At 49.3% G+C, this 27,722-nt stretch overlaps 1 protein-coding gene across 1 annotated transcript in view; it reads left to right on the top strand.

The window, feature by feature from the left end:
• Window positions 1-27,036, top strand: part of MYH9 (myosin heavy chain 9) — a 96,674-nt gene extending 69,638 nt beyond the window's left edge. The window contains exons 21-41 of the mRNA XM_048832963.2: window positions 139-270; window positions 887-1,093; window positions 1,701-1,838; window positions 2,929-3,052; window positions 3,893-4,064; window positions 4,680-4,892; window positions 5,288-5,432; window positions 6,020-6,226; window positions 13,140-13,244; window positions 15,169-15,321; window positions 16,906-17,154; window positions 17,649-17,861; window positions 18,783-18,995; window positions 19,383-19,544; window positions 19,869-19,997; window positions 20,334-20,422; window positions 20,617-20,740; window positions 23,605-23,813; window positions 24,309-24,417; window positions 25,123-25,295; window positions 25,510-27,036. Of these exons, the coding sequence (XP_048688920.1) occupies window positions 139-270; window positions 887-1,093; window positions 1,701-1,838; window positions 2,929-3,052; window positions 3,893-4,064; window positions 4,680-4,892; window positions 5,288-5,432; window positions 6,020-6,226; window positions 13,140-13,244; window positions 15,169-15,321; window positions 16,906-17,154; window positions 17,649-17,861; window positions 18,783-18,995; window positions 19,383-19,544; window positions 19,869-19,997; window positions 20,334-20,422; window positions 20,617-20,740; window positions 23,605-23,813; window positions 24,309-24,417; window positions 25,123-25,295; window positions 25,510-25,627 (3,384 nt within the window). The 3' untranslated portion in view covers window positions 25,628-27,036. The remainder of the gene's footprint in view (window positions 1-138; window positions 271-886; window positions 1,094-1,700; window positions 1,839-2,928; window positions 3,053-3,892; window positions 4,065-4,679; window positions 4,893-5,287; window positions 5,433-6,019; window positions 6,227-13,139; window positions 13,245-15,168; window positions 15,322-16,905; window positions 17,155-17,648; window positions 17,862-18,782; window positions 18,996-19,382; window positions 19,545-19,868; window positions 19,998-20,333; window positions 20,423-20,616; window positions 20,741-23,604; window positions 23,814-24,308; window positions 24,418-25,122; window positions 25,296-25,509) is intronic.
• The last annotated feature ends 686 nt before the right edge of the window (window positions 27,037-27,722 follow it).

Genomic DNA, 27,722 nt, shown 5'->3' with positions numbered 1-27,722 from the left:
TAGTGTCCCCAACAAAACCCTGGCAATTGACCAGTCCTTTAGACTTAAAAGAAACCTTATCCAAGCTTGTGTTGGGACTGGCCTGTTGTTTTTCTTGCTGTTGACTCTCTCTACGTTCCATTAATTTTCTCCTTGCAGGTGAAACCCCTGCTGCAGGTAAGCAGGCAGGAAGAGGAGATGATGGCCAAGGAAGAAGAGCTGGTGAAGGTCAAGGAGAGGCAGTTGGCTGCAGAAAACAGACTGACTGAGATGGAGACCCTCCAAACACAGGTGAATCTCCCTCACAGAACTCCAGTTAGTCAAACTACTATATGGCTGTTCTTTCACATAGCTGGTCCATGATCTACAAGCTGCAGGATTCCTGCTTAAGTGTATAGATTAGTTCTCTCTGGCTTAAGCACCCCAGCACTCTTCTCTTAGTTCTGCAACAGTGAACAGCTATTGCTCCGCTACAGCCATCATTTGGATTAAAATCTCCATTGACTGAGTATTGTGGAGAGTCACAGAAACAGAACGAGGTCACTAATGGTCTCTGGCTTGGAGTAGAGAAGGATTTTTTTTTGTTTAGGGATAACATGTGTGTGTTCTTTATGAGGGAGGAGGAAATCTCACTCACTCAAGAAGGGCAGTCCCCAGACATCTCAAGGGTTGATGTAACATGATTGCACTATACAAGCTTATGCAAAAGGATAAAACTTAAAACATGACATGACTACTTTGGCTTGTGACTAGCATCAGGAGACTCCTGGTCCTGCACTGAGAAGAGTCCATGTAAAAGGAAGAGCATATCTGCAAAATCTAAGGAAGAGGTTTAAACCTGGGGTTTAGCACAAAAGTAAAGTCAGTGATTTGGAACTTAAAGATCCTGGGTTTCTCTCTTGTGTAGCTAATAGCAGAGAAACTGCAGCTTCAGGAGCAGCTGCAGGCAGAGACTGAGCTCTGTGCTGAGGCTGAGGAGATAAGGGCCCGTCTAACAGCGAAGAAACAAGAGTTGGAGGAAATCTGTCATGACCTGGAGGCCAGGGTGGAGGAAGAGGAGGAACGGTGTCAACACCTGCAGGTTGAGAAGAAGAAAATGCAGCAGAACATTCAGGTAACATCCTGGGAATGGCACCAGTGTGTGTGAATGAGGTGGTAGGTGAGTATCAGAGTAGTGGTACTCTCTCAGTGGGAAAGATAACAGAACAGGAGGCAAAAAATAATGGTATGGAAGAGGGGGTCTGAACTACACTTTAAATTGTTAGGGTCTGTTATCTCACTCGTGCCTTCAGGAAGTTGGCACAGACTGTTGACTGAGGAGACCGCAATAGGACAGTTCTAGTTCTGGGGTCAGCTAGGCCTAATAAGCATATAGTTATCTGAGAGAATTTCCCCAGTTCTTAGGTGATGGTTGAATCTGAGGTTGCTCTTAGGTGGTTGGGTGGATCCTTGGTTAAAGTGGTAGTCCGGAGACTACATATCCGCTCTAGCAGAAGCAGCAGTGCCACTTTGCATATGAGTTTATGTACTTGATTATATGTATAGCTGGGAATGCAGTGTGCTACATCTAACTAGTGGCTACAGAATTCTGATATATTGGGGATTGCTTGGAGGATGGGGAGACCCTCATTTTGAGGGTCAGTTTGTAATTTGAGGGTTGTATTAATACTATAGTGATGACACGTGAGCAGTATGAATAACATGTCATGGGCCTTATTCAGGAACTAGAGGAGCAGCTGGAGGAAGAGGAAAGTGCAAGGCAGAAGCTGCAGCTGGAGAAGGTGACCACAGAGGCCAAGCTGAAGAAGCTGGAGGAAGATCTGATAGTTCTGGAAGACCAGAATCTCAAACTGGGCAAGGTAAAGTGCACAGAACAGCATTGGGGTGCCCAGCTGGTCTGGTGGGTACAGGAAGTCAGCTGTAGCCACTCCTGGTATGTTGTCAAGGCGGGGGCTAAACTGGGTCTTCAGTGACTTTGCTGACTTCCTGAACTGAACACATTCCTGAAATTAGCTGCCAGTTAACAGGTCAATATGCAGAGACTGGTACTGTGCTCAAGCAGTCTTGAGTGGCCTGATCTGTCTGATTATATTGCCTACCGAGAGCAGCACGTAGCCTAAAGAGCTCTCTTCACTTTTGAAGGGCCATCAAATACTAATCGGCTATTTTTAAAATAGCCAGTATTTGGAATCTACACTGAATCCTGAAGTCTCCATTATCACCAACTTTTATCTCCCTTTGGCCAGTGTAAAATTCCTTCCAGGGAATGGTCCTGTAAACCTGGAGATCAGTCTCCACTCCCACTCTGTCAGTGAACTTCCCTCTGAAGCCAGTGAGCACCCATTCCTTGTGTCCTGCAGAAGTATGGTTGCTAGAGAGCCCAGAGGACTCCTGCCCCCACCCACGCTTGGATTCCAAGAAAAGAGTGCTTCAAGTCCAAGAAGCTGGGAAAACAAACTGGGGTTATATGACTAGTTCCAGGTGTGGTGGGGGGGATGGGGGCAGGAGGGTGTCAGACTTCCTTTACTTCTAATCAGGTATACATGAAACAGTTGGACTTGATACAGTCATTCAAGCATTGTCAACCTAGAATGAGTTGTGCAGCCCAGTGAAAAAGCCATGGAACATTCTTGGCCTAAATTAAACAGTATCCTAATTCTTAATCCAGGAAACTAAAGTGTAAGGGTTACACTGTCCCCATATCCAACCCCTTGTGCTGTAGCCTCAGAAGATCGTTGGTCATAGGATGATGCTATATATAGGATTTGGGAAACCCAGGAAGTGTGGGTCAGCCACCACTTTCTCTAGCCAGATCCAAGATTGGGGTTTGGGGTTTGTTTCTGTGGCAGGAGTTGGCACATATGAACAGATTATAGCCTATTCAATCTATACAAATGAGTTCATCCAAATTCTAGCACCAGATTTGACACTGGCTTTTAAATCCTGCAGGAGAAGAAACTGTTGGAAGACAGAATATCTGAGTTCACAACCAATCTAACTGAGGAAGAGGAGAAGTCAAAGAGTCTGGCTAAACTCAAGAACAAACATGAGGCCATGATTACAGATCTGGAAGGTAGAGAGGGGGCTTAGGAAGAACTTGCTTATTTAGTATTAATCTTCCTGTCAGTCAGGATTTCCTGAATCTCAGACTGATTCTAGGTCTATGGCCTCATTGGGATTCCAGTTACCAAAGGGTTAATATTCTGGGGCAGTAGCGGGGATGCTATTGATCAGTCTGATGGAACCATTCAGCAGCTGGCTGGCTGAAGGTTATATGCCTTGTCAGCTGAGCTTTGGTCTAAATAAAATCCTCTAAACCAGCAGACTAATGGCAAAGAAAGACTGGTTTGATTTCTTTTCGTGCTGTGGAAGTGTCTCTGCTCTTCTGCTTCCAGTGGTACCTGTACACGGGGGTTAGTGCTGCTGCTGATCCAGAGTGTCTCCTTGTTAGTGCCGTTCAGGGTGCAGATTTAAAGATTTTACTCACCTCTGACTGGTCTCTGTGGAAAAACTGCTGGGAGAAACACATCCTGGAGCAGCCCATTCCCTTTCTGTGCAGGGAGGGGAGCTATTGCTAAGCATCGCTTTGTAGCTACATGTGCAGTGAGATGTAGGTTGGGAGGAGCATGGCACCGTCTTCCCTGGCAAAGGTATCCTCTTGATGGAGGAGAATAAGGGAAGCTGGCTGTAAAGTAAGAACCTGAAACATCTTCCAGATCTCACTCCTAATAGGAGTGCAAGATTGGGGGCGGACGCTACAGGTCATTGGAAGAACATACAGTATCCAGTAGGGTGGTGATTAGATGCCATGTTAGAAAAGATTCAGTCACTCAGTTTTTGCTCTCTTGCTGATACATCATGCAGTGTCCTAAGAATAAATATCTTCATTTATGCTATTGTCTGTCTCCTTCAGAACGTCTGCGTCGTGAAGAGAAGCAGCGGCAGGAGTTGGAGAAGACTCGCAGGAAGCTTGAGGGAGACTCCACTGATCTGCATGACCAGATTGCTGAGCTGCAGGCTCAGATTGCAGAACTCAAAATGCAGCTGGCCAAGAAGGAAGAAGAACTACAAGCAGCCTTGGCTAGGTGAGGCCTCACCACCTGATCACAGACAAAATTTCTTGTCTTGTGTTGCTTGTTGGAGTAGGAACTGAATGGAACAGGCAGCTCTTGTAAACTAGCTTATTTGACTGTAAAATCAATGCATTTAACACTATAGCTTTTTGACTGCTGATTCCTGCCACAGACTCGTGTGCAGCAGTAGAATATGAACATGCTGTGAAATGCCCATGCTTCCCAGGGACAGCAATACATCAAAGGGGGCTGACATGGGCAGCAGCAGGGGCAGCTTAGTTTACTGAACAGGTACAAAAATCAACCTTGAAAAGTCAACGTTTAAGTTGCGTTCTATATTACAAATTAACATACAGTACGTGGCCCCTTCTCTTCTGTCTTCTCCCACCATGTCAACATTCCTCTGTCCTCCAGTTTGAACTAGATAATCTCCTCTAAATCAGTGGCAGATGGAACTAGAACCTTAACTGGAGGGAATAAGACCAGAAACTGGGACCTTGGCCTCACAGACCAATGCAGAGCACTAACCTTTCTCCTGTTCACAATTTTGTTATGACTTTTCTGGAGACAGGTGGGGGGTCACTCAAGCTTCACGTGGCTAGAACTGTATTGCTGTGTCTTATGCAGGATGGAGGAGGAGGCAGCCCAGAAGAACATGGCTTTGAAAAAGATCCGGGAGCTGGAATCTCAGATCACTGAACTGCAGGAAGACCTGGAGTCTGAGCGGGCAGCTAGGAACAAAGCAGAAAAACAGAAGCGGGATCTGGGAGAGGAGCTGGAGGCACTGAAAACCGAGCTAGAGGATACGCTAGATTCAACTGCTGCACAGCAGGAACTCAGGTAACTGCAATACTCAAAAACAGTGGTGCTTGGTGAGGTAAACCAGGTGCTAGCATCCTCACCATGGGAGGAGAAGACTGAGTACTTCAGCAGCTGCAGAGACTTAGAGGCTAGAGTGAAATGTCTGGTTAAGACTGCAGTCTCTCACAAGATTTGTGAAAGCTGATATTTTCCTGCAGCCAATGGGCAAAACAGACTCTCCATGCTTTGTTCTGAGCTTAGATTCACAAAATTTAGAGGTGGGTAAGGCTGGACTCTGATAACTCAAGGATTGTTTTATCTTTTCATAGCTTGAGTCTCTTAACCAGTACCTGGTTATTTCTGTCAAAGATGCCAAGCTACAGGGGAATGCATGTTCCTTGGTCTTGTCCATTAAAAGCGTCTGGTTTTTGCAGGTCAAAACGGGAACAGGAAGTGACTCTTCTGAAGAAGACCCTAGATGATGAAGCAAAGACCCATGAGGCACAAATCCAGGAGATAAGGCAGAAACATTCACAGGCACTGGAGGAGCTGGCAGAGCAGCTGGAACAAACCAAGCGGGTATGTAAGAGAACGGGAGTCATAGTGCCGCGTCAGACAATCTCTCTGGAACAGTAGCGGGTGTACAACAGGGGCCAATATTTAAAGCTTCAGAGGACTACGGAAATACACCTGGTCAGTTATAGAATGGTAACTAATTTGTCTCCTGTTTTTCTCTCACCCCCCTCTTGCTGGTGCCCTTCACCCCCAGTAGATCAGCATATACCCTGAAGCATTATAGTTACCCTTAATATGTTGCACTCAGTGCTCCCTCCCTCCCCCAATATAACTGTACTGTACAGCTGTGACACTCTCTAGTTCCTTTCAGTGATGGTACTTGCTGATCTCTGGTCCCTGCTCTTACTGTGGTAATCTGAACTACAAGACTGTCCTCAGTTTTAGCTTCTCCCCATGACTGTTACTACTTTGAGTAGGTAAATGTCTGCAGCTTTTCAGTGACTGGGTGCTGAATTCTAACTATGGGATCTGCTTATTTGAGAAAGCAGACAGGGCCTAACTGTGAAACACTTACTATTTGTTGGCTATCAGAATAAACACCTCAGTGAAACTAAAGTCCACTACATCTAAAATTTGCTCTTCTCCTTCAGGTGAAAACAAATCTTGAGAAGGCAAAGCAGTCTCTGGAGAGTGAGCGTGCTGAGCTGTCCAATGAGGTGAAGGTGCTTCTGCAAGGCAAAGGGGACTCTGAGAACAAGCGAAAGAAAGTAGAGGCCCAGCTCCAAGAACTACAGGTGAAATTTACAGATGGTGAGAGAGTGCGGACAGAGCTGGCGGAGAAAGTCACCAAACTCCAGGTAAGGGTCCGTGAGTTTTCCTTCGCTTCTGTGTCTGCACAGAGCTGGGGGCAGGTAGGAGGCTAGTGGAACTTCTGTCTGTATGGGGCAGTGGGTTGCCACATCTGCTTTTCCTAGCTGATGGCCAGATAGTAAATATGTCCTACAGGAGCCATACCTCCTCCTGGGCTGTGCAAACTCCACAACTATTGGAAGGAGGGTTACAAGGAGCAGACGTACATCCATTTGGGGTGAAATGACTCAGTAATTGAATCATCATTTCTGAGGGTTTGAAAAATCTGGATTCTTCAAGTGCTTCCTCACGTCCTTCCATATTAGGTGTGTGTGCTCGCCACATGCACCAGTGCTGGAAGTTTTTCCCTCAGCAATATCCGTAAGGGACTGGCTCTGGCACCCTCTAGAGTGGCACCTGCATTGCACTGTATAAGGAGCGCCGCCGGCTCCCCACCACCCTCTGTTCCTCCTTGCTGCCCGTGATGGTGCTGGAACATCTGCTGCTTTGGCTAGTGTGGTTTCGTTCTCTGTTCTTGCAAACTTTGAAAACCTGTAATATAGGTACCCTTAGTAGTAGTTCTTGAACTCTTCATTAGTCCCGAACGGGACTCAGCTGGGGGATCAGGCATGCCCCAGTCTCTAGGCTTTAAGCCCTGTGGTCACTGCAAACAGCCTATGCCCGTCAGTAATCCACATGCCAGCTGCCTAAGGTGCTTAGGCAAAGGGCACATAAGTGACAAGTGCCGTATCTGCGAGTCCTTCAAACCTAGGATGAAGAAAGAGCGCAATATCCGTCTAAGAGTGCGCCTAATGGAGTCGTCACTCACTCTGGCACTGGAGCAGCGGTCCGACTCTGCACTGAGCACCTATGCCAGCCCTGTCCATGAACTGGCACCGGCCTCCCTGCACGGCTCCAGTCAAGAAGCCGAAAAAGACTGAGGGGAAGATCCCCTACCTCCTGTAAGGGAAAGGAGAGGGCTTGGGGGGGGAACCAAGACCTGTGTCGGGCAGCTCAATGTCTCCTTCGGGAAGTCAGGCCCCAGCTCAAGTCAAGCAGTGCAGCCCATCCCATCCTTTGCCTGTGACTCCGGATGATGGTGTAGGCCCCATCCAGTGTCGGGTGCTGTCAATACCTGAAGCCTTTCAAGCAGCTCAGGAGATCCTTTGGCTCCCAGTGGCACCCTCGCTGGCTCTGGCAGTACCCTGGTCTTGGGGAAAACCCGCGTTGGAACTTCTGCATGTATCCCCACCTCAGCAGTATCGAGCATCAAGAGGGACTTTGTTCCAGCATTCACCTGTGTGGAGCCCTCTTCGGTCCCTGCATCAGGGGCACCAATCAAGGGACTCGAGGCGTACTTCGGTGGTAGATTGGCAGAGACCCTCTGAGGCACACGCCACTCAGCAAGAATTCTGGGACCAGCCCCAGCCGTCTTCAAGGGCCTGATACTGATCAGACACCACAGAATGCCGATCACCGGGCTGTCATCACCTGTCTCCAAAAGGAAGGTTGCCCTAATCAGGACGATCCTCCTGGCAACCGGCCCATAGTAGCTCCTGGTCCCATTCGATGTCCCGGTACTGGTTGAGTAGCATGAGGCACGGATTGCCGGGTATCCAACGCAGATCTGCCGAATGCCTTTGGTCCCCAAGAGCATGACCAAGACAGTCTCACTCAGACCAGTAGGCTTCGGGACGCAGCGACTGGCACCAGTCGGACGAGAGCCACCGCTCAGCCTGATCCTGGTCACCCAGTACCAACTGCTCTTCTGGTCGCTCCGGTATGGAGCGAGGTTCCCTAACTGTGGGACAAGCCCCAGTACCAGCGGTGCTGACGACATTATCTGCACTGAAACCTGTCCCATGGCCCCAAGCACAGTGGCCGGCACCATGGTACCTGTGGAACCCTGGGGGTTCACCCAACCTTCCCAGGTTGGCCAATCTGTGTCTGGAGCCTCAGAGGCCAGCAGCCTCAGTATCCCGTCCCCCTCCGGTGCTGGAGACTTTGTGGGATAAGACCCCGCAGGTCCAGGAGGACCCAGAGGAGCAAACTGCTGGACCACCAATGGACGTGGATGTTCCCGTGGCACTGGCATCATCCTAGTCGCCAGACGAAGCTATCATGGGGTCCCCTCACCCAGTTCCTCAGGATGATGCCAAGGTGCACCAGAAACTTTTGAAGAGTTGCTTCTAGCCTCAGGGAGAGGAATTGGAGGAGCCCTCTGACTCTGACGTCCTCTGCTCCTCAGCTTCTACCCTTCATGAAGGGGTTTCCAAGATCACTAATGCCCTGTGGCAGACCCCCTCTTCTCTGGCCCCTATCTCTGAAAGGGCCGAATGCAAGTACTTCATGCCAGCGAAAGGGACCCAGCCCCTAGTTACCTTGTGGTTGAGGCGGTTAACCACAAGTAGAGGCAGGGACAACCCAGGGCCACCCCCAAAAGTAGACTCCAGGAGGCTGGATCTTTTCGGGCGTAAGGTTATTCATCTTCCAACCTTCAGCTGAGAGTAGCTAACCACCAAGCCCTCCTTGGCCGGTATGACTTCAACATGTGGCAAGCCAGGGCCAAGTTTGAAGGGTCGCTCCCTGCAGCTTCCAAGAAGCAGTTCCGAGCGATCCTCAATAAGGGCACGACTGCGGCCAGGGTGGCCTTCCAGGTGGCGTCACACTGGTGATGCTCCTGCCTGCACCGTGGCGTCCACTATCTCCATGTGGTGAGCCTCATGGCTGCTCCTGAGTTGTTCACTGAGGCCCAGCAGTCATTGCAGGACCTGCCCTTGAACAAACGGGCCCTATTTGCAGAGCAAACAGACAGCAAATTGTATGGTCTCAAGGACTTCCACACCACCTTGAAGACCCTGGGTCTCTACGTGCCAGCCTTGGCACATAAGTGTTTCAAACCCAGCAGCAGCCGCAGAGCCAGTGGAGCCAGCCTTGGCAGGAGCAGCCCCATAAACGAGCCAATGGCTACAAGCTCCATCCAAGCCACCCACCTTCATCCTCTGCCCAGGAAACTTTTTTGCCAGACAAGACATTATATGCATATACAGTAAAAGTTTTAAACAATTGAATATTCTACTCCCCAAAGAGGATTGTGAAGTTTGGTTGAGGTGGTGGGGTAAGAGGGTAGGCTGTTTCCCAGCGAATGCCTTGCTGCTAAATGATGAACTAGCACTCGGCTGCGCCTTCAAGGGTTAACATGTTGTTGTAGCCTCATGCTCTACAAGGCAGCACCGAGGGAGGCAGGAGGGAGGAAACACAATAGACATAGGGCAGTGGCTGCAAACACTTCCCTGTGGAAACTGAACATGATGATGAACTCTCACTATCCTGCTGGAGCTCACCACTCCCTCCTCCGGACAGCCCATGCATGGCTGCACAGGCGCTGACTTTCCAAAGTGCCGGGGTGCATGTGTGTCTGTGTCTGTGTGTGTGTGACAGAGACACATATTGCCCCTTTAAGTATGCTCCCTTTGAAGTAGATCAGCAAGTTCAGACACAGCAGCAGCTTCCAGCAAGCTCCCTCTGTCCTGAGACCTGTGTTTCTGAGCCTTGTTGTGTTTCCCCTCCCTTCTCCCCCCCCCCCCATGGAGATGGGATACAGGAGCGGGGGGACCCCCTGACATCAGCACCGCTCTCCTCCTCCTTCTCCTGTGTGTCGTGTCCTGTCGTGAGTCTGTCCGTCCCCCCGCCCCGGCCACACGGCAAGCAGGAGGCTCCTGGGAGCAGCTCCAAGGCTTAGGTCAGGAGCAGCACACGGCAGTGGGGGGAGGGACACCTGAACTGTGGCAATTGATAGCCTGCTGGGTGGCAGCCCAGCCCCACACCTACTTACAGGGAGCTGAGAGGAGGGCTGCTGGCCAACCCTGGTTCCAAGCCCCCATGAGGATGGGCTGCTCTTCCAGAGAATCCTGCAAGCAGTGGACAAAGCAGGCGGCCAAACAACGTTATAAGGGAGCATTGCACAACTTTAAATGAGCTTGTTCTCTAATAGATCAGCGATGTGACAACGTTAACCAGGATGATGTTAAGTGAGGAGTTACTGTACTTACCTCACTGCTGCGGTGGGCCGACTGCAGAAGTCCTTGAAGGGGTTCCATTCGACAATCCTTCATACTCTATCGAATTGGTGTAAGACGCCTTGGACTTTGGCTGGGGGGCACATATCGGCATCCTCCAGACTCGGAGGATGTGGTTCCTGGATGAAGCGTGCTTGCACATAAATGTCAGAGAGCTCCAAGCAGTCTGGCGTGGCGTGCGGAGGACTGTTTGGGCAAGGTGGTACGAGTCCTGACGGACAACACAGCCTTGATGATCCACATCAACAGGCAAGGGGAAGCACGCTCGTTGGCTCTGTCAGGAGGCGCTCGGTCATCAGCAATGAGATCCACCTGGAAGCTTGTCACCTTCCTGGTGTCAGGAATATGCTGGCGGACCAGCTCACCAGGAACTTCTCACCACGAGTGGTCGCTCAATCCAGAGGTAGACTGCATGATCTTCCAAAGGTGGGGAATTCCCCGAGGGGACCTGTTCACTACCAGACAGAAAAGGAAATGCCACTGGTTTTGCTCTCAGTAAGGTCTGAGCAAAGGCTCCCTCTCCAATGCCTTCCTCCTGTCGTGGTCAGGGAGCCTGATGTATGCACTCCCTCATTCCGTTAATCAGCAGGGCCCTGGCAAAGGTCAAGAGCGACAAGGTGCAGGTCGTCATGATCGCCCAGACATGGCCTCGCTAGCACTGGTTCAGCACACTCATGAAACTGTCAGCGGCCTCTCTCTGGCCCTTGCCCAACCGACCGGACCTGCTGTCACAGGACCACGGTCGACTCCTACACCTCAACCTCAGGTCCCTCCACCTTTTGGACAGTGAAGGGGTGTCCAACAGGTCCTCCTGGAAAGCAGGAAGCCCTCAACTAGACTGATTTAACTGGCCAAGTGGATGAGGTTTTCCTGCTGGGGATCTGAACGGGGCATCTCTCCCTCGCGTTCCTCCATACAGGCTGTCCTGGACTACCTGCTCCATTTGAGGAACCAGGGCCTGGCACACTCTTCCATTAGAGTGCCTCTCACGGCCATCTCCACTTTTTACTCACCGATCCAAGGACAGTGTTTTCCCATGACATGATGGTCAGATTACTGAGGGGGCTCGAGAGAGATTTCCCACAGGTACAGGCCCCTGTCCCATAGTGGGATCTTAACTTGGTCCTCTCTAGGCCCACCAGCCCGCCCTTTGAGCTGCTGGGTTCCTGCTCCCTTTCCCACCTGTCATGGAAGGTCACGTTCCTGGTGGCAGTGATGTCAGCGAGATGGATCTCTGAAATTAAAGCCTTGACCTCAAAAGCTCCATACACAGTCTTCTACAAAGACATGGTTCAGCTGCGGCCCCACCTGGGCTTCCTGCCGAAGGTGGTCTCCACCTTCCATATGAATCAGGACATCTTCCTCCCGGTTTTTTGTCCCAAACCGCACAAGACCAGTGAAGAGAGGCGTCTTCATGCCCTAGACATTCGGAGGGCCTTGGCTTTCTATTTAGAACGTACCAAGCCTTTCCATAAATTGACTCAACTCTTTATTGCTACAGCCGATAGGATGAAGGGTCAGCCGGTTCCATCTCAGAGGGTTTCCAATAGGATTACCTCGTGCATAAGCACCTGCTACAACCTGGCGGAGGTTCCGCCGCCCCTGATTGTCGGAGCCCACTCAACGAGAGTGCAGGCATCTTCGGTGGCCTTCCTGGCGCACATCTCTATCCAGGACATCTGTAGAGCTGTAATGTGGTCCTCTGTTCACACGTTTACCACTCCTCCTGCCATCACTCAGCAGGCCAGGGATGGCGCTGGATTCGGCAGAGCTGTGTTGCAATCAACATGTCTGTGAACTCCTACCCGCCTCCAGGGGTACTGCTTTGGAGTCGCCTAATATGGAATGGACATGAGCAAGCGCTCGAAAAGACAGTTACCTTTTCTGTAACTGGTGTTCTTTGAGAGGTTGCTCGTGTCCGTTCCATGACCGGCCCTCCTTCCCCACTGTTGGAGTTTCCGGCAGGAAGGAACTGAGGGTGGGGGGAGCCAGCGGCACCCCTTGTACCGTGCCATGTGGGCACCAGAGCCAGTCCCGTATGGACACTGCTGAGCGAAAAATTTTCAGTGCATGTGGTGAGTGCACGCACCTCATATGGAACAGACATGAGCAACACATCTCAAAGAACACCAGTTATGGAAAAGGTAACTGTTTTTTGTGTCCATGTTAATTCCACTCCTAACATGAAGCTTCTTTACGCTGGGGTTCCATTACTTGCGGGCTCTGAATGTGGGCGTCGTGGGGGTGGTGGTGTCACAACTCCCTTTCTATGTGGCGAATTAGGAGAGGGCGGGCCCAAAAAGTTTATAATATGGGGGTATATTATGGGAAAGGTGGAAAATGACTTCTTAAACTATTGCTGCTGACTCCATAAGGGAGGGGTAAACCTTTCCCTCCCTCCCACTCAAAGTGGACACTGCCTCATGGTGCCTTCATCATGTAGGGATACCTAGTGAAAATATGAGTGCAATGGGTGGAAGGCATACTGTGATCCAAGAAAGAGCAGAGACGTGGTGCTGAGGAACTGGCATCTCTAGTCTTGGGGCAGGTGGGTGTAAGAAAGCAAAATATCAACAATTCCTTTCTGTAACCTTGAGTAATTGTGTAAAATCTCCCATGGGCTGCAGCAGAATGGATAGCCAGTGCAGGCCTTCACAGATGGGGAGATTTGAATTGAGGTTCCATTAGTGTAGTCTTCATCCTTGCCGCTCTTAGACATCGAACACATCCTGTTTGCAGCAAAGAAGGTGGCTTTTTCGCAAGTCAAAAGCTGCGCATCTACTCCTAGTTTGTTTGTTTGTGGTTCCATTTGATAACTGGCATGCTCTAACTTCTCTTGCAGGTCGAGCTGGACAACATCACAGGCCTTCTGAATCAGTCTGACAGCAAGTCAATCAAATTAGCGAAAGACTTCTCTGCTCTGGAGTCACAGCTTCAGGATACCCAGGTGAGGAGTGGGAGTTGCAGCATCCTTATGTACTGTATTCATCATACTTGCCACAGTAGTAGAGCACAGAGCAGATCTCGGCACTAAATGCCCATGGACTTCTGCTCATCAGGTGTTTCTGGCTGATGTGATATGCTGAGTGGGTCCCCTCAGGAATGATCCCTCTGTCTTCTACCTGCTCCATCAGTAGATGGAACAAACTTAACTTCCCTTACCCCAGGATTAGAACCATTCCCATCACTTTTCCACTTGAGTGCTGTGTGCTGCCAATGCAATGTTCTCACTTTAACATCATGGTGCATACTTCGTTTTTCAACTACTTTCCATTTGTAGTTTCCTGTGAACTCCATAGTGACTGGCACAAAGTAGCCTTATTTGGTAGTGAAGATAAAAGCAGTACATCAAATACACTTGAATGTTTCAGAAAATCTTACTCTGTTAAAATGGGCTTGGATATAAGTGCCATTTTAAGTATATGGGCCTGCAGCCAAAGGGTTGAGTTCTGGGGATACCCTACAGAATGATGAAGGTGGTCAGATTGGATCCAGTATTCATCTGGCAGAGTAAACAGTGTGTAGATGAAATATAAGTATACTAAACTGGAAGGCACTGAACAACAGGGATGCATCATAATCCAGAAAGGATTAATTGGGAAGGGGCAAATTAGAAAATAGTCTTAGTACTTGTTGCTTCTGGCCTTAGACTATAAATTCTTCACAACAGGGATTCTCTTATTTGTACAGCACCTTGCACAATGGTTCCAATCTTGCTTGTGACTTAGGTGCTACTATAATACAGATAGCTTATCCAAAGTTACTGTTGAAAAGGTTGATATGGACCTCTGATTAGAACAGAATGAATGGCAGCAAAAGGCCAGTGTAGTTTGGGGCTTTGTATGCAGATGCAGCATATCTCTATCACCTCCCTGTTCTGTGATATGCTTCTGATGCAGCCATGCTTAGACTATTGCATTCGGCTCTGGGCATCTCTTTACCAGAAAGATTGACCAATTAAAGACTGCTCAGAAGAGTAACTGATTAAGGGGCTGGATGGGATGTCTTATGCAGAACTTGCCTAAGTGGGGAGTGTGATGAGCCTACAAATTTGGGGGTGTAAATGCTAAGGAGAGGAGAAGAATTATTTAGTGATCAATGGTCTGATGACATTGAGGGCAAAAGCTTAGGTTGAATATTTGGGGGCTGGCTGTAAGACCTGTCAGTTTTTGAAATAAGCTCCATCTGTTGTTGACACCTGTGTTCTTGGAACACGTAAAAGTAAAGTAGACCCGATATTAATACACCACAGAACAATTGTGCATTGGCAGGGAGATTGAAGAGATCAATATCTTTAGGTCAACTAGTCCAAGTAGTGGCAGCATGATTTTGTCAATGTGGGTACTACCCTAGGACAGTTTGTAGATCACAATCACTTCTCTGAGCAGGCGTGTGAAAGGCACCAGCTGCTTAAGAGTGAATTAACATAGTTAACCTGTTCTGATTTTCAGTATTAAAGTCCATCATGAAATGGGGATGGCAGAATACAGCTAACTGCCAGCATGAACTGTTGAAGGCGTTGAAAAGCTTTGTGTGCTGTTTGCAGAGAACCCTGGGGAAAGGATTATGGGGTGGCTGAGCCGGGAGGCAGCTGCTAGCACTTGTGCATCTCAGCTGTACATAGTAAAAGAGTGCCCTTCTATGTTTTAGAGTAGGACTGGAAATAGGAGTTGTGGGTGTTCTCCCTGGCTGTACACTGACTTGCTGAATGACATTAAGCAGTTATTTTAAACCCTATTGTTTTCTCTTTGAAAGTAGGATTCTTCAGCTGAATCTCCTGAATTGACATCTGTGTTGGGTGGTTGGGGCTTGTAAAGTTCCTTGGCTTCCTTAAACGAAAGGCTCTACATTTCAATGTCTTTGCTGTGTAGGAGCTTCTGCAGGAGGAGACTCGCCAGAAGCTGAGCCTCAGCACCAAACTGAAGAAGGTGGAGGATGAGAAGAACAGCTTCAAAGAGCAGCTGGAGGAAGAAGAGGAGGCAAAGAGGAACCTGGAGAAACAGATCTCTGCCCTTCAGCTGCAGGTACAGAACCTGCATCTCCTAGAACAGGGGTCAGCAACCTTTCAGAAGTGGTGTGCAGAGTCTTCATTTATTCACTTTAATTTAAGGTTTCACGTGCTAGTAATACATTTTAATGTTTTTTAGAAGGTCTCGCTCTATAAGTCTATATATTCTATAACTAAACTATTGTCATATGTAAACAAGGTTTTCAAAATGTTTAAGAAGCTTCATTTCAAATTAAATTTAAAATGCTGATCTTACACCGCTGGCCTGCTCAGCCCGTTGCCGGCCTGGGGTTCCGTTCACCTAAGCCGGCACGGGGCTGAGCGGGGCCTGCGGCCAGGACCCCGGCTGGCAAGGGGCAGGCAGTCAGAACCCCAGATCGGCAGTGGGCTGAGTGGGGCCAGTGGCTGGGACCACAGACTGGCAGTGGGCTGAGCGGCTCAGCCTGCTGCCGGTCTGGAGTCCTGGCCCTGTCCATATAGAGTAGGTACTTACCTATTTCCCTAGGTCTAGCCATTCTGTTCCTCTCTGCACTGAGATGAGGCTGGTAGTGTGCTGAAACAGGGCTGGGGGTGAAGGAGCAGGTTGGGGTGCAGGGTCTGGCCAGGAGCTAGAATGAGGGAGGGGGCTCAGGGTTGGGGCAGGAGGTTTGGCTGTGGAGCGCTTACCTGGGCAGCTCACATATGGTGTGAGTGGTGCAGGTGGAAATGGGGGTGTGGGTGGGTATGTGTGTGCAGGAGCTCCTGTTTGGTGCTCAGGGTGGGGGTGGGGATGTGGGGGGTGCAAGAGTCAGGGCATGGGGTGTGGGGGGCTGGGGATGTGTGGGGGGTGCAGGAGTCAGGGCAGGGGGCTGGGGGTGTGTGAGGAGGGGGTCGTGGGGGTGTTCCCATCCCCCTGCCCTGAGCGGCTCACGGCAGGGGGCTGGAGGGGATATGCCCTGATTCCACCCCCTTCCCCAAGGTCCCTGCGGCTCCACTTTTCCCTCTCCTCCTCCGTGGCAGGGAGGGAGAGAAGGAGGGGTAGGAACCCTGCATGCTGGGGGAAGAGGCCGGGGGGGAGGGAGAAGGTTGCCTGCCCTGCAAGGAGAGAGCAGTGGGCGGGGAAAAAAGCAGGCCGGGCAGGATTTTTAGTGGCATGCTGCTGTCTGCCTGGGTCCGGCAGACAGCAGTGTGCCACTAAAAATTTGCTTGTGTGCCATGTTTGGCATGCATGCCATAGATTGCTGACCCCTGTCCTAGAACAAACCTTCGTACTGGGGGGCGGGAGGGGAATAACGAGCACGAAGCTGATTCCTAGGAAATCTAGTTCAGATGGAGAATGCTGGTGCAATCTGGATTTGTTAGCAAAGGAAACTATCCTAAGGAAGCAGTGACCTTGCAGGGGTCAGGCAACTGAAACATTTAGTAATGAATCAGAGAGAATCGTCCCTAGAAACACCTCTGTAGCTATTTGAGGAGAAGGGGGACTCTTCATCCCACACACCTCGTAAGTCTGACTAACACGATCACTTCAATTCTAAGGGAACAATTTCTTACCTCCCCCCACCCACACTAGAGGTCTCTGTGGTTTGGCTTAATATCTGTTCTCTTCCCCCTCCCCCAGGTAGCAGACACGAAGAAAAAAATGGATGATGGCCTGGGCTGCCTGGAGGCAGTGGAGGAAGCCAAGAAGAAGCTGCAGAAGGACTTGGAGGCCATGAGCCAGCGTTATGAGGAGAAGGCAGCTGCTTATGACAAGTTGGAAAAAACAAAGACCCGGCTGCAGCAAGAATTGGATGACCTCATTGTGGACCTTGATCACCAGCGGCAGATAGTCTCCAACCTGGAGAAGAAGCAGAAGAAGTTTGATCAGGTAGTGTCAATCATGGGATATACAATGGGAGGATCTTCCTTCCCAATACTGCCTGCCACAATGTAGACATCTGTTTAGGGAATGCATATTCTTTTCTGAACCATAATGGGGGTGGGGAGGAGGAAGCTGGCACTGGTGAAAATTCATGTTCCTTGCATGTGAATTCTAGTGTCACCTCTTGTCCAGGGGGACTGAAATTTTGAGCCTCATCTAACTTGTATAAGTGTTTGGGAGCAGACCCAGGTCATGGGCAATTGCAGCTGTCTCTTTTTGGACTTGCATATAAGTAGTGACTGTGACTACTATAGAAGTCTATAGTCAGTAGGGTTCTAGTCCCAGCCCTGCCAGTCAACTTGGGAGCCAAATGCTTGGCTCTCAAGACCCGTGTTCTCTGCATTGCCCTTTCCGCCCAAATCTGAGACACTGTCTGGAATGGCACTTAGAGATAAGCCTAGCTCAGGAACCCTCATAGCAGTCATTCTCTCTTCCTTCAGCTGTTGGCAGAGGAGAAGAACATCTCCGCCAAGTATGCAGAGGAGAGGGACCGAGCTGAGGCAGAAGCCCGCGAGAAGGAGACCAAATCCCTGTCCATGGCCAGAGCCCTGGAAGAAGCCATGGAGCAGAAGGCAGAGCTGGAGCGGCTCAATAAGCAGTTCCGCACAGAGATGGAGGACCTGATGAGTTCCAAGGATGATGTTGGCAAGAGTGTAAATATACAGTTAAAACATCTCCCTGTTAAGCAGATTCGTTGAGAAACTTGCAACATAGGAGCTTCTGTAAAGGAATGCAACTGGGACAAGTAAACACATGCCGTGGGTTCAGGAGTAGGAATAGATTGTTTTGTTTTTATTGAGGGTGAGTGAAAGGCAGGAAGGAGAGATTAAAGGCGCAAGCTGGGCATTGGCTAAGAGAAGCCCACTACCCATTGTGGAGAGACGAGAGGGTGCCAGGTGAGCCTGGCATTTGAAATATAGGGAGCTAGCCAGAGAATGGGAGATTGACCCAGATCTGAAGATGCTAAAGATTCGTGCTAAAGCAGGGGGAGGCTTGAAAGGGAGTTTGAAGCACTTCCACATCTCCGGCAACATGACACGAGGGTGTTTCATGCTGCAGTGAGATCAGGACTGGCCTAACACATGCTTCTCCTTTAAATTTTCCCAGGATGCCTGATCAGAGGGAACAGGAACATGCAATAGAATCATAAAATATCAGGGTTGGAAGGGACCTCAGGAGATCATCTAGTCCAACCCCCTGCTCAAAGCAGGACCAATCCCCAATTTTTGCCCCAGATCCCTAAATGGCCCCCTCAAGGATTGAACTCACAACCCTGGGTTTAGCAGGCCAATGCTCAAACCACTGAGCTATCCCTCCCCCTGAGCTGAGGTCAACGTTCAGATTAAAGGCTCTCAAGTATGCGAGCAACTTTCTTTAGCCTTAATAAGGGGGCATCATGGTGCTAGTACAAGGAAACTGAGGGTGATGTGGCAGGAAGGGCAGCAGGGTCTTTGCATCGTTTCCTCAGTGAGCTGCTGCCCTATTGATGCATCTGGATGTCTCTCTGCTTTTGGGGTGGGTGAAGTTGGTGGCTGTGTTATTTGGGTGATCTGATGTGTGTGTTCATGCTACAGGTTCATGAGCTGGAGAAATCTAAGCGAGCTCTGGAGCAGCAGGTGGAGGAGATGAAGACTCAGCTGGAAGAGTTAGAGGATGAGTTGCAGGCCACAGAGGATGCCAAGCTGCGGCTGGAAGTGAACCAGCAAGCCATGAAGGCACAGTTTGAGCGTGACCTCCAGGGCCGGGATGAGCAGAATGAGGAGAAGAGGAAACAACTGATCAGACAGGTCAGCATCACTCCACAAATCCTGGAAGTTGTCTGCTCAAAGGGAACTGCTTCTCCATCTGCCCTAGGACAGCTGGACAGTGCCTTTCCAGATCTAGCCAGTGCCATTCCAGGAATTCCTGTTATCATTGGGAGGCATTGCTAGAGCTCCAAATCACTCCCTGGCATGTGCCCCTCATGTACCATTGTCACAGCACTTGCACTGTCTGTCAATCCAAGAAACCAGAATAGTGCTTTCTTGCTGAGGGAACACTGTCTTAACTCTCTCTCCCTTGTTTCCTTCCGTCCCCACCAGGAGAGAGAATGACCTCTGGTTATCTTTTTGTGGGAGATGAAAGGTTCATGCTGGCTTGTTTGGTTTCCATTGATGCCTTGTTTGTCCCACCAGGTACGAGAGATGGAGGTGGAGCTGGAAGATGAGAGGAAGCAGCGCTCCATGGCTGTGGCTGCCAGAAAGAAGTTGGAGATGGACCTGAAGGATCTGGAAGTCCAGATAGACTCTGCCAACAAGAATCGTGATGAAGCCATCAAACAGCTCCGCAAACTGCAGGTGGGGGATTTCAGTCCTGTGCCTGCTTCCTATGTGGGGGGCATGGGGTGGAGACTTGGTTTTCCCTGTCAGATTCATGCATTTTCATCACCCGAGCGGTGTGGCACAGCATTAGAAGCTTGATGTATGCAACAGTTTAGTTGGAAAGGTTCAGCAGCAATTCAGATGTCTCTCTAACCCCGATCTGTGTCAGTCCATTAATTTATTCCCCTATTGGTGTTGCAAAACCAGAGCAAATTTTCCTTACTTTTTACCACTGCTTGTGTAATGTAATGGGAGGAATGAAGGATGTTCTCTGAAGTCACCGTTTTGTTATCTCTGCAGGCCCAAATGAAGGATTATATGCGGGAGCTGGATGATGCACGCACCTCCAGAGAAGAGATTTTGGTCCAAGCCAAAGAGAATGAGAAAAAGATGAAGAACATGGAGGCTGAGATGATGCAAATGCAGGAGGTAATGGAGCCTGCATTCAGGCAGGAGGGCCTATTCACTTACTTTAGCCAAGGAGTAGGCCACTGTGCAGCTCCACAAGCCATCTCTGAGCACAGCAGTAACCCCCCACAGTACTAGGCTCAGTTTCCTCCACATGCTCGGCCCTTTCTTGTTAGTTGAATAAGAGTGACTCAAACACAGGAAGTCCATGTGGAAGTACAGAACACTAGTCCTCTTACTTCTTGGAATCTGCTCACTACTAGTAGCTGTTACCTCTCAGAGGTGTTACTAGTACCTCTGAGCTGCATTAATTACTAATTTCACATTGCATCACTGACCGTCTCATTTTCATTCCAGGAACTTGCAGCTGCTGAACGTGCCAAGCGCCAGGCCCAGCAAGAGAGGGATGAGTTGGCTGATGAGATAGCCAACAGCAGTGGCAAAGGGTGAGTAGTAGCACACTTTGCTGGGGAGGAGAAGCTGATTTGGGAAGGTGCCCTACATAAGCATATACTCTAGCCTGTATTGTAATAGTCTGTTAGATGCTTACCGTTTTGTAAGGCTATAACTGGTAAGCTTTCTCTAGGGAGTGCACTGCATCACCACCGCCCAGAGACTTAATTCTTATTGTCCTCATTAGAGCCCTGGCCTTGGAGGAAAAGCGACGTCTAGAGGCCCGGATAGCTCAGCTGGAGGAGGAGTTAGAGGAGGAGCAGAGCAACACAGAGATGGTCAATGACCGGCTCAAGAAAGCAAACCTTCAGGTACCTGCTTAGTCTTCCCACCAGCTGGCTCTGGAAACTCCCAAACTGAGTTCTGGATGAACTTCCTCCCGTCTTCCAAACAGTACAGATTCCCAAAGTGCTTTACACAGCAGTGTCTGTGCACTGCTGAAGATAAAATGGGATAGTCATTCAGTGCTCACTGATGGCTCATACTGACCCTGGGATGTTAAAACCTCTTTGTAAGAGAAGGAAAGTAGCTGGGAGTGTCCCCCAAACTCTTAAGAGTCCTGTCCGGTCACCCTTTTTAATAAGGGGTGACTGATAGTTCCCTATCAACATTAAATATTTTGCTGCTTATCCATCTCTGTAATATATTGGAACAGTCCCACTCTATAGAAAATCACTTTTCACTGCATGCTCCAAAATGATTAACCTTACCAAGTGCATCAGTCCATTGTAGTGTCTTTAAATCAAGACCTTAATCTGAATATTCTTGGCATATATTTGATTGTAAGCTTTTTGGGGCAGGGACTATTGTTCTGTTTGTACAATGTCTAGCACAATGGGGCCCTGGTCCATGACTTGGACTCCTGGTTGCTACTGCAATACAAATGATATATATTGTCCACCTTACCTAGAGGGTTAAAATAACCTGCCTGATTGCAAAAGTGAGTGAGATTAGTAGTTTCGCTAGAGGCAGATTTGCAGGTTCATTCCTAAATGGGAGCGGGGAGAGGCACACCGGTGAGAAGGGAGAACATGACCGGTCATAGGAGGAAGGGAGATGACAAGGGAGTGGATGCTAGGGCATGCTCAGAACCTAAAAAAGGAGGAGCAGTTGAGCTGGCCATTACACAGCTACTGTGGGAAGAGGGCAGCCACACTTCCCTGGTCAGCTTCCAGTACATGTCGAGGGGGCAAAGAAGCAGGGGGAGGAAGTGGGGGTACAGAAGCCAAATCCTAGAATTCTGAAGCACTTAGAGGAGAGGAAAGTGATAAGGAACAGTCAGCATGGATTCACCAAGGGCAAGTTATGCCTGACTAATCTAATTGCCTTCTATGACGAGATAACTGGCCCTGTGGATGAAGGGAAAGCGGTGGACGTGTTGTTCCTTGACTTTAGCAAAGCTTTTGACACAGTCTCCCACAGTATTCTTGCCAGCAAGTTAAAGAAGTATGGGCTGGATGAATGGACTATAAGATGGATAGAAAGCAGGGTAGTGATCAATGGCTCCATGTCTAGTTGGCAGCCGGTATCAAGTGGAGTGCCCCAAGGGTCGGTCCTGGGGCCGGTTTTGTTCAATATCTTCATAAATGATCCGGAGGATGGTGTGGATTGCACCCTCAGCAAGTTTGCAGATGACACTAAACTGGGAGGAGAGGTAGATACGCTGGAGGGTAGGGATAGGATACAGAGGGACCTAGACAAATTGGAGGATTGGGCCAAAAGAAATCTGATGAGGTTCAACAAGGACAAGTTCAGAGTCCTGCACTTGGGACGGAAGAATCCCATGCACCGCTACAGACTAGCGACCGAATGGCTTGGCAGCAGTTCTGCAGAAAAGGACCTAGGGGTTACAGTGGAAGAGAAGCTGGATATGAGTCAGCAGTGTGCCCTTGTTGCCAAGAAGGCCAATGGCATTTTGGGATGTATAAGTAGGGGCATTGCCAGCAGATCGAGGGACGTGATCGTTCCCCTCTATTCGACATTGGTGAGGCCTCATCTGGAGTACTGTATCCAGTTTTGGGTCCCACACTACAAGAAGGATGTGGAAAAATTGGAAAGAGTCCAGCGGAGGGCAACAAAAATGATTAGGAGACTGGAACACATGGGTTATGAGGGGAGGCTGAGGAAACTGGGGGCGTTTAGTCTACGGAAGAGAAGAATGAGGGGGGATTTGATAGCTGCTTTCAACTACCTGAAAGGGTGTTCCAAAGAGGGTGGCTCTAGACTGTTCTCAGTGGTAGCAGATGACAGAACAAGGAGTAATGGTCTCAAGTTGCAGTGGGGGAGATTTAGGTTGGATATTAGGAAAAACTTTTTCACTAGGAGGGTGGTGGAAACACTGGAATGGGTTACCTAGGGAGGTGGTGGAATCTCCTTCCTTAGAAGTTTTTAAGGTCAGGCTTGACAAAGCCCTGGCTGGGATGATTTAATTGGGGATCGGCCCTGCTTTGAGCAGGGGGTTGGACTAGATGACCTCCTGAGGTCCCTTCCCACCCTGATATTCTATGATTAATTCTGTCTGGTTCTTGGCCCAGTAGCTAGTGAAAGCTGAATTTTGGTATATCTTTCACTTCAGTGGACTGATGATGTAAAGGAGTGTCTGATCTTCAGAGGCAGTCCCCACTATGCCATGCAGTCAGCACTGACTATGTATCAGGCAGAGGTCTGGGCTGGAGGTGGCTTCAGTTTCTGTTACTGTTCCCTTGAAAACAAAATGTCTCCAGGGTGCTCCTGGGTAGCTGAAATGTGAGTCTGTCCTAAGCATGTGGCTCTGGCACTTGATTTCTGGCAGACCTTTCTTATGGGGGCAGCTGGATGCTACATTGCAGGGCAGACCATCACTGCTGTGGCACATGGCCTATGGCTGAGTTTGGCTAGCAAAACCAGCCCCAGAGAAGGGGACCTAGCAGACTTAACTCTCAATCCGTTCAGCCCTGGGCTTTTCTTGGATGAAAACTTGAGCAAACCAAAACAGGCTTCTGGGAGAGTTTGTCCTTTTGTGACCATGGAGAGCGTTGTGCTACATGGTGCAGAGTTAGTCAAGCTTGACTTGTACAATGTAAGCTTTTCTGCTCACGCTAGAGGTCCTTCCTGACAAGCGTCCATTGGCGAGTAGAAATAAATCAGTCTTCCAGCCCAGAACCCTCTTGGCATGCTGAGTCTCTTCTCTCCCCAGATCGATCAGATAAATACTGACTTGAATGCCGAGCGCAGCAATGCCCAGAAGAACGAAAATGCTCGCCAGCAGATGGAGCGTCAGAACAAGGAGCTTAAGGCCAAGCTGCAGGAGATGGAGAGTGCAGTGAAGTCCAAGTACAAGGCTTCCATCACTGCCTTGGAGGCAAAGATAGCACAGCTGGAAGAGCAGCTGGACTCGGAGACCAAGTAGGTTCTAGCAGAACCTCCTGTCATGTTAAAGGCCACTGGCCCCTCTGATGTACTGGCACAGAGCAAAATCCTACTCTTGAGTGCTGTGTGCCAGCCTCTTGCAATGAGTGCTCCATCTGGTTATCAGGAAAGAGTAGCTCCACTGACCTCCCCTGTTCTCGCAGCAAACACCCCTAATTCCTAGCCTACCAAGCTTTGCCATTCCAGGAACTGTAGCTCTAATTCAGTGACCCCTTAGCATCCCCCTCAAACTCTGGCAAAGAGATCAGACTGACTAGTTAGTGCACCCTGGGCATCTCCAGGAAACCTGACTTCTGTCCCTTTTGCTTTGCCAACATCCTGAGTGGAGCTCTGTCTCCTTTCATTCCCCTGAGGTGCAATGACTAGTGAAGTCTTGTTCCTAACCCACATACATGAGTACTTTGTCAGGGATGGTGCCCAGAGGGTCACCAGAGATAATCTGCTACCTGAGCTGACTCTGTTTCTGCACAGGGAGCGCCAGGCTGCAGGCAAACAGGTGCGCCGTGCTGAGAAGAAGCTGAAGGATGTCTTGCTGCAGGTGGATGATGAGAGACGCAATACTGAGCAGTACAAAGATCAGGTATGCGCAAATTACACAGCGTAGCGGTCTGTAGTTTGGCTTGTAGCTGGTGGATTTCTCCTACCTAAAGCCACATCTGCTTCATCAGTTACAGAATAGTGGCATTATTTTCTCTGTAGACTTTCCACTCGCTGTTACACTGAGGATATGGCTGCCCATGGTCTTAGCTCTGTCCCATTTAATGGCCGGTACAGCTGAAAGGGTGATGCTTTAAGAACAGCCTCTCCCCTTCAGTAACTTCTACAGTTCATCTGTGTAGCATAAGTTGGAACGATGTTCTGTAACTGAGTCAGCTCAGCCTGGCATCTTAAAAATCCAAATTCTGTTCCTCCGCTTCAAATCCCAGAGGCAGATTCCTGTGTGGTGGTCTCTGTATGGTGGAAGGAGAGTGGTGGCAGGTGGTGCCGGCTGTTGGCCTACTGAGTGAGCCCAAGCTGAAACATCTGACCCTGTTGTATGAAAGAGGCAGTGTGTAGAACACTTCCTGCACTACAAGCTGAAGAACAAGAAGAAGCAGAAGGAAAAGCTTAAAACTAAAATAAATCCCACGTCCAGGCATCTAATCTCAGGGAGCAAAGAGTAAGAGTAGGTGCCATTAAGGACTCAGCTTCCTTCTGGTGTAACTCCCTGCTGCAGCGCTCGAGCCCCCACAAAGGGCTAGGAGTGAGCTTTCTGAAAGGCTGACTTCTCCTTTCTGCTCGGCAGGTAGATAAGGCGAACGTGCGCTTGAAGCAGCTGAAGCGCCAGCTTGAGGAAGCAGAAGAAGAGGCCCAGCGAGCCAATGCATCCCGCAGAAAGCTGCAGCGTGAGCTAGAGGATGCCACTGAAACAGCTGATGCAATGAATAGAGAGGTCAGCTCTCTCAAGAGCAAACTCAGGTAAGGGAAATCAATCATGCTTGAGAAATGGGCTCCCACCCCAGCAAGCTTCTGTCTTAGCCAAAAGCAGAGACTTCAGTGACCAGATGTGCATCTTCTCCAAGGAAGCAGTGCGGCAGGTCCTTCTTTGCCCCCCCTCCCTCCCTCAGAGCATAATGTCTGACAGACGGTAAATGAATTCTGTTGCCTTGATGTGCTGTTCATCCCTCTCTAGGCGTGGGGACCTGCCATTTGTCGTGCCGCGCCGGATCGCCAGAAAGGGCACAGGAGAATGCTCCGATGAGGAAGCAGACAGCAAGGCAGATGCTGGCGATGCCAAAGCTACTGAATAAGTCTTCTCATCTGACCCAGGTTACACCTGACGGAGTGACCTACCCACCCCTCCTCCAGTGGTCTTCCTGCAAACCACCTCCTGGGGAACACAGAGCCCATCCAACAAGTGTGTTGTGTATCTAGAGCCATTGGGCAGCTGTGTTCCTCATTTCCTCCTCTTCCCAGCTTCCAAGTTCTCTTTGTATTTAATGCCAAAGAGTTGGGACTCTAAAATCTGACCAGCAGAGTTTCATGACGACATGCACCTGTAGAACTGTCCATGCCATGGCTGCTGGTGAATCTTTACACTTGGAAGGAGAGGGGTTAGGGAAAGATTTTTATTTTATTTTTTTTTTGCTGTAAATCTACTTTTTCTTCAGATCCTAGTTTGATAGATGCAGAGAAAGCCCCTTCCTCTACTCTTTTCCCCCACCCCTCCCTCTTTGTTTGCTTTTTGGCAATCATGTTCAGTGACCTCAGACTTCTGCCTCTTTAATCTGCCCACCCAGATGGTTTGGAAGCAGTTTCAGGAATAACGGGGTGCTTTGGCCATGGCAATTCACCCTTTCTTTTTTCTAGAGCCCACAGTTCACAGGCAGGGGTGAAGGAGGGAAGCATCTTTCAGGATCACCCACCTGCGGGACTTGCCAAAGACTTTTTTTCTTTCTTGTTCTTACTGTCTGGCCAGATCTCGGAAGTGCAATGATGTCCTGGTAGTGTCTCTGCTTCTGTCTGATTGGCTTTTTAGCTAAGGTAGCGTGGACCAGTAGCTGGTGACAGGGACAGAGAAAGCAGAAGAATCTCTGTATGCTTGTCTGAGAATCTCTTGAGGACCAAATATATTGAATGGTAATGGACAGAATCTAGTGGAATTTAATGGGTGTCGGTGGGAGGGGAGGAGAATCCCTCTTTTTATTGACATGTCCAAGCCTCTTGTGTATCTGCTCTGTAACCAGGGGATGGGGTTAGTTATTCTGCACCATTGACTAAGAGTATATTAAAAACCCTTTAATCTGCACAGATATACGTAAAGGGCCTTTGTGTCTCTTGTAATAAGTAATTAAGAAAAAAATAAAGGTCTTTATCACTGCCTTTCTATTGGGACCTTGGTTATATAGAGATGGTCTTTACTTTTCTACATCATACACTGGTTGCTGGATTTACCTGTATTCTTAACCATATTGTATATGCTGCATTTAGACTTACTTATGAGCAAAGAAAAATAATTAAAAATATGAAGCTCCGATACTGTATGCCTGAAAGCGCTCCAAATTCAGGCACCACGTCCCCATCGCGGTCACACCGGATTTAAAACCTTTTTTATATAAAAGTGCCTTAGCATGTGCCTCAGCTGTGTTCCCACTACAGTCAGTGATGGTTTACTGGTGCTCCACTGATGTTACCAATAAAGATGATCCATGCGCTGCAATCCGTGTGCTTGTGTTGCTGTTCCACCTTTCCTGAACGCAGTGGAGGAAGCCTGTGGAGCTGCCAAAGGAAGCAGCCCTATGGAATCAAATCGTCGGTCCATCCTGTCAGTATCACCTCAGGAGCACGTAGGCACCAGGTGACTCTTCTTAGCCCACCTTCCCTATCAAGTACGAATTGGCATTACAGTACCCCAAGAGACTTCTGGGCTGGGAGCCTTTCTCCAGCAGTAGCTGGAGGAGGACATAACACCTTAACACTGCAAGACTAGATCCAGGTGGGGGAATGTGTGAAATTCTACCTGACCCAACTGGCTGTGTTCATGGCCTGCAGAATGAGGATGTAATTGTAGAAATGCTATGTCCAAGCTTTGAAATAATGTATGTATATGTTACCTACCTCCCCACTTCTCCTACAGGGTTGCGGGGTGATAGGAAGGTCAATTCAGCAGAGGAGTAATGGAGAGGGATAGAAAAACCTTACTAGTGTGGCGAGTGTGCTCTGTAGAGTCCCCACTTTCCTTTAACTTTCTCTTTCCTCCCCTTCCCATCCACCCTGCCTCCCAAAGAACCTATTCCAAACAGCAGCTCCAAAGGAGATACACCTTTACACCCCTTCCCCAGGGAAGGGCTTCAGCACTTGTGGCTACTGTTTTTCTCCTCCCACACCCTTCCAGTTGCCCTAGCT

This window comes from Caretta caretta, chromosome 1 (genome assembly GCF_965140235.1).
Source record: "Caretta caretta isolate rCarCar2 chromosome 1, rCarCar1.hap1, whole genome shotgun sequence".
Classification (NCBI taxonomy): Eukaryota; Metazoa; Chordata; order Testudines; family Cheloniidae; genus Caretta; species Caretta caretta.
The sequence above is the reverse complement of the archived record's forward strand: the minus strand, read 5'-3'. Positions and strand labels throughout refer to the sequence as shown.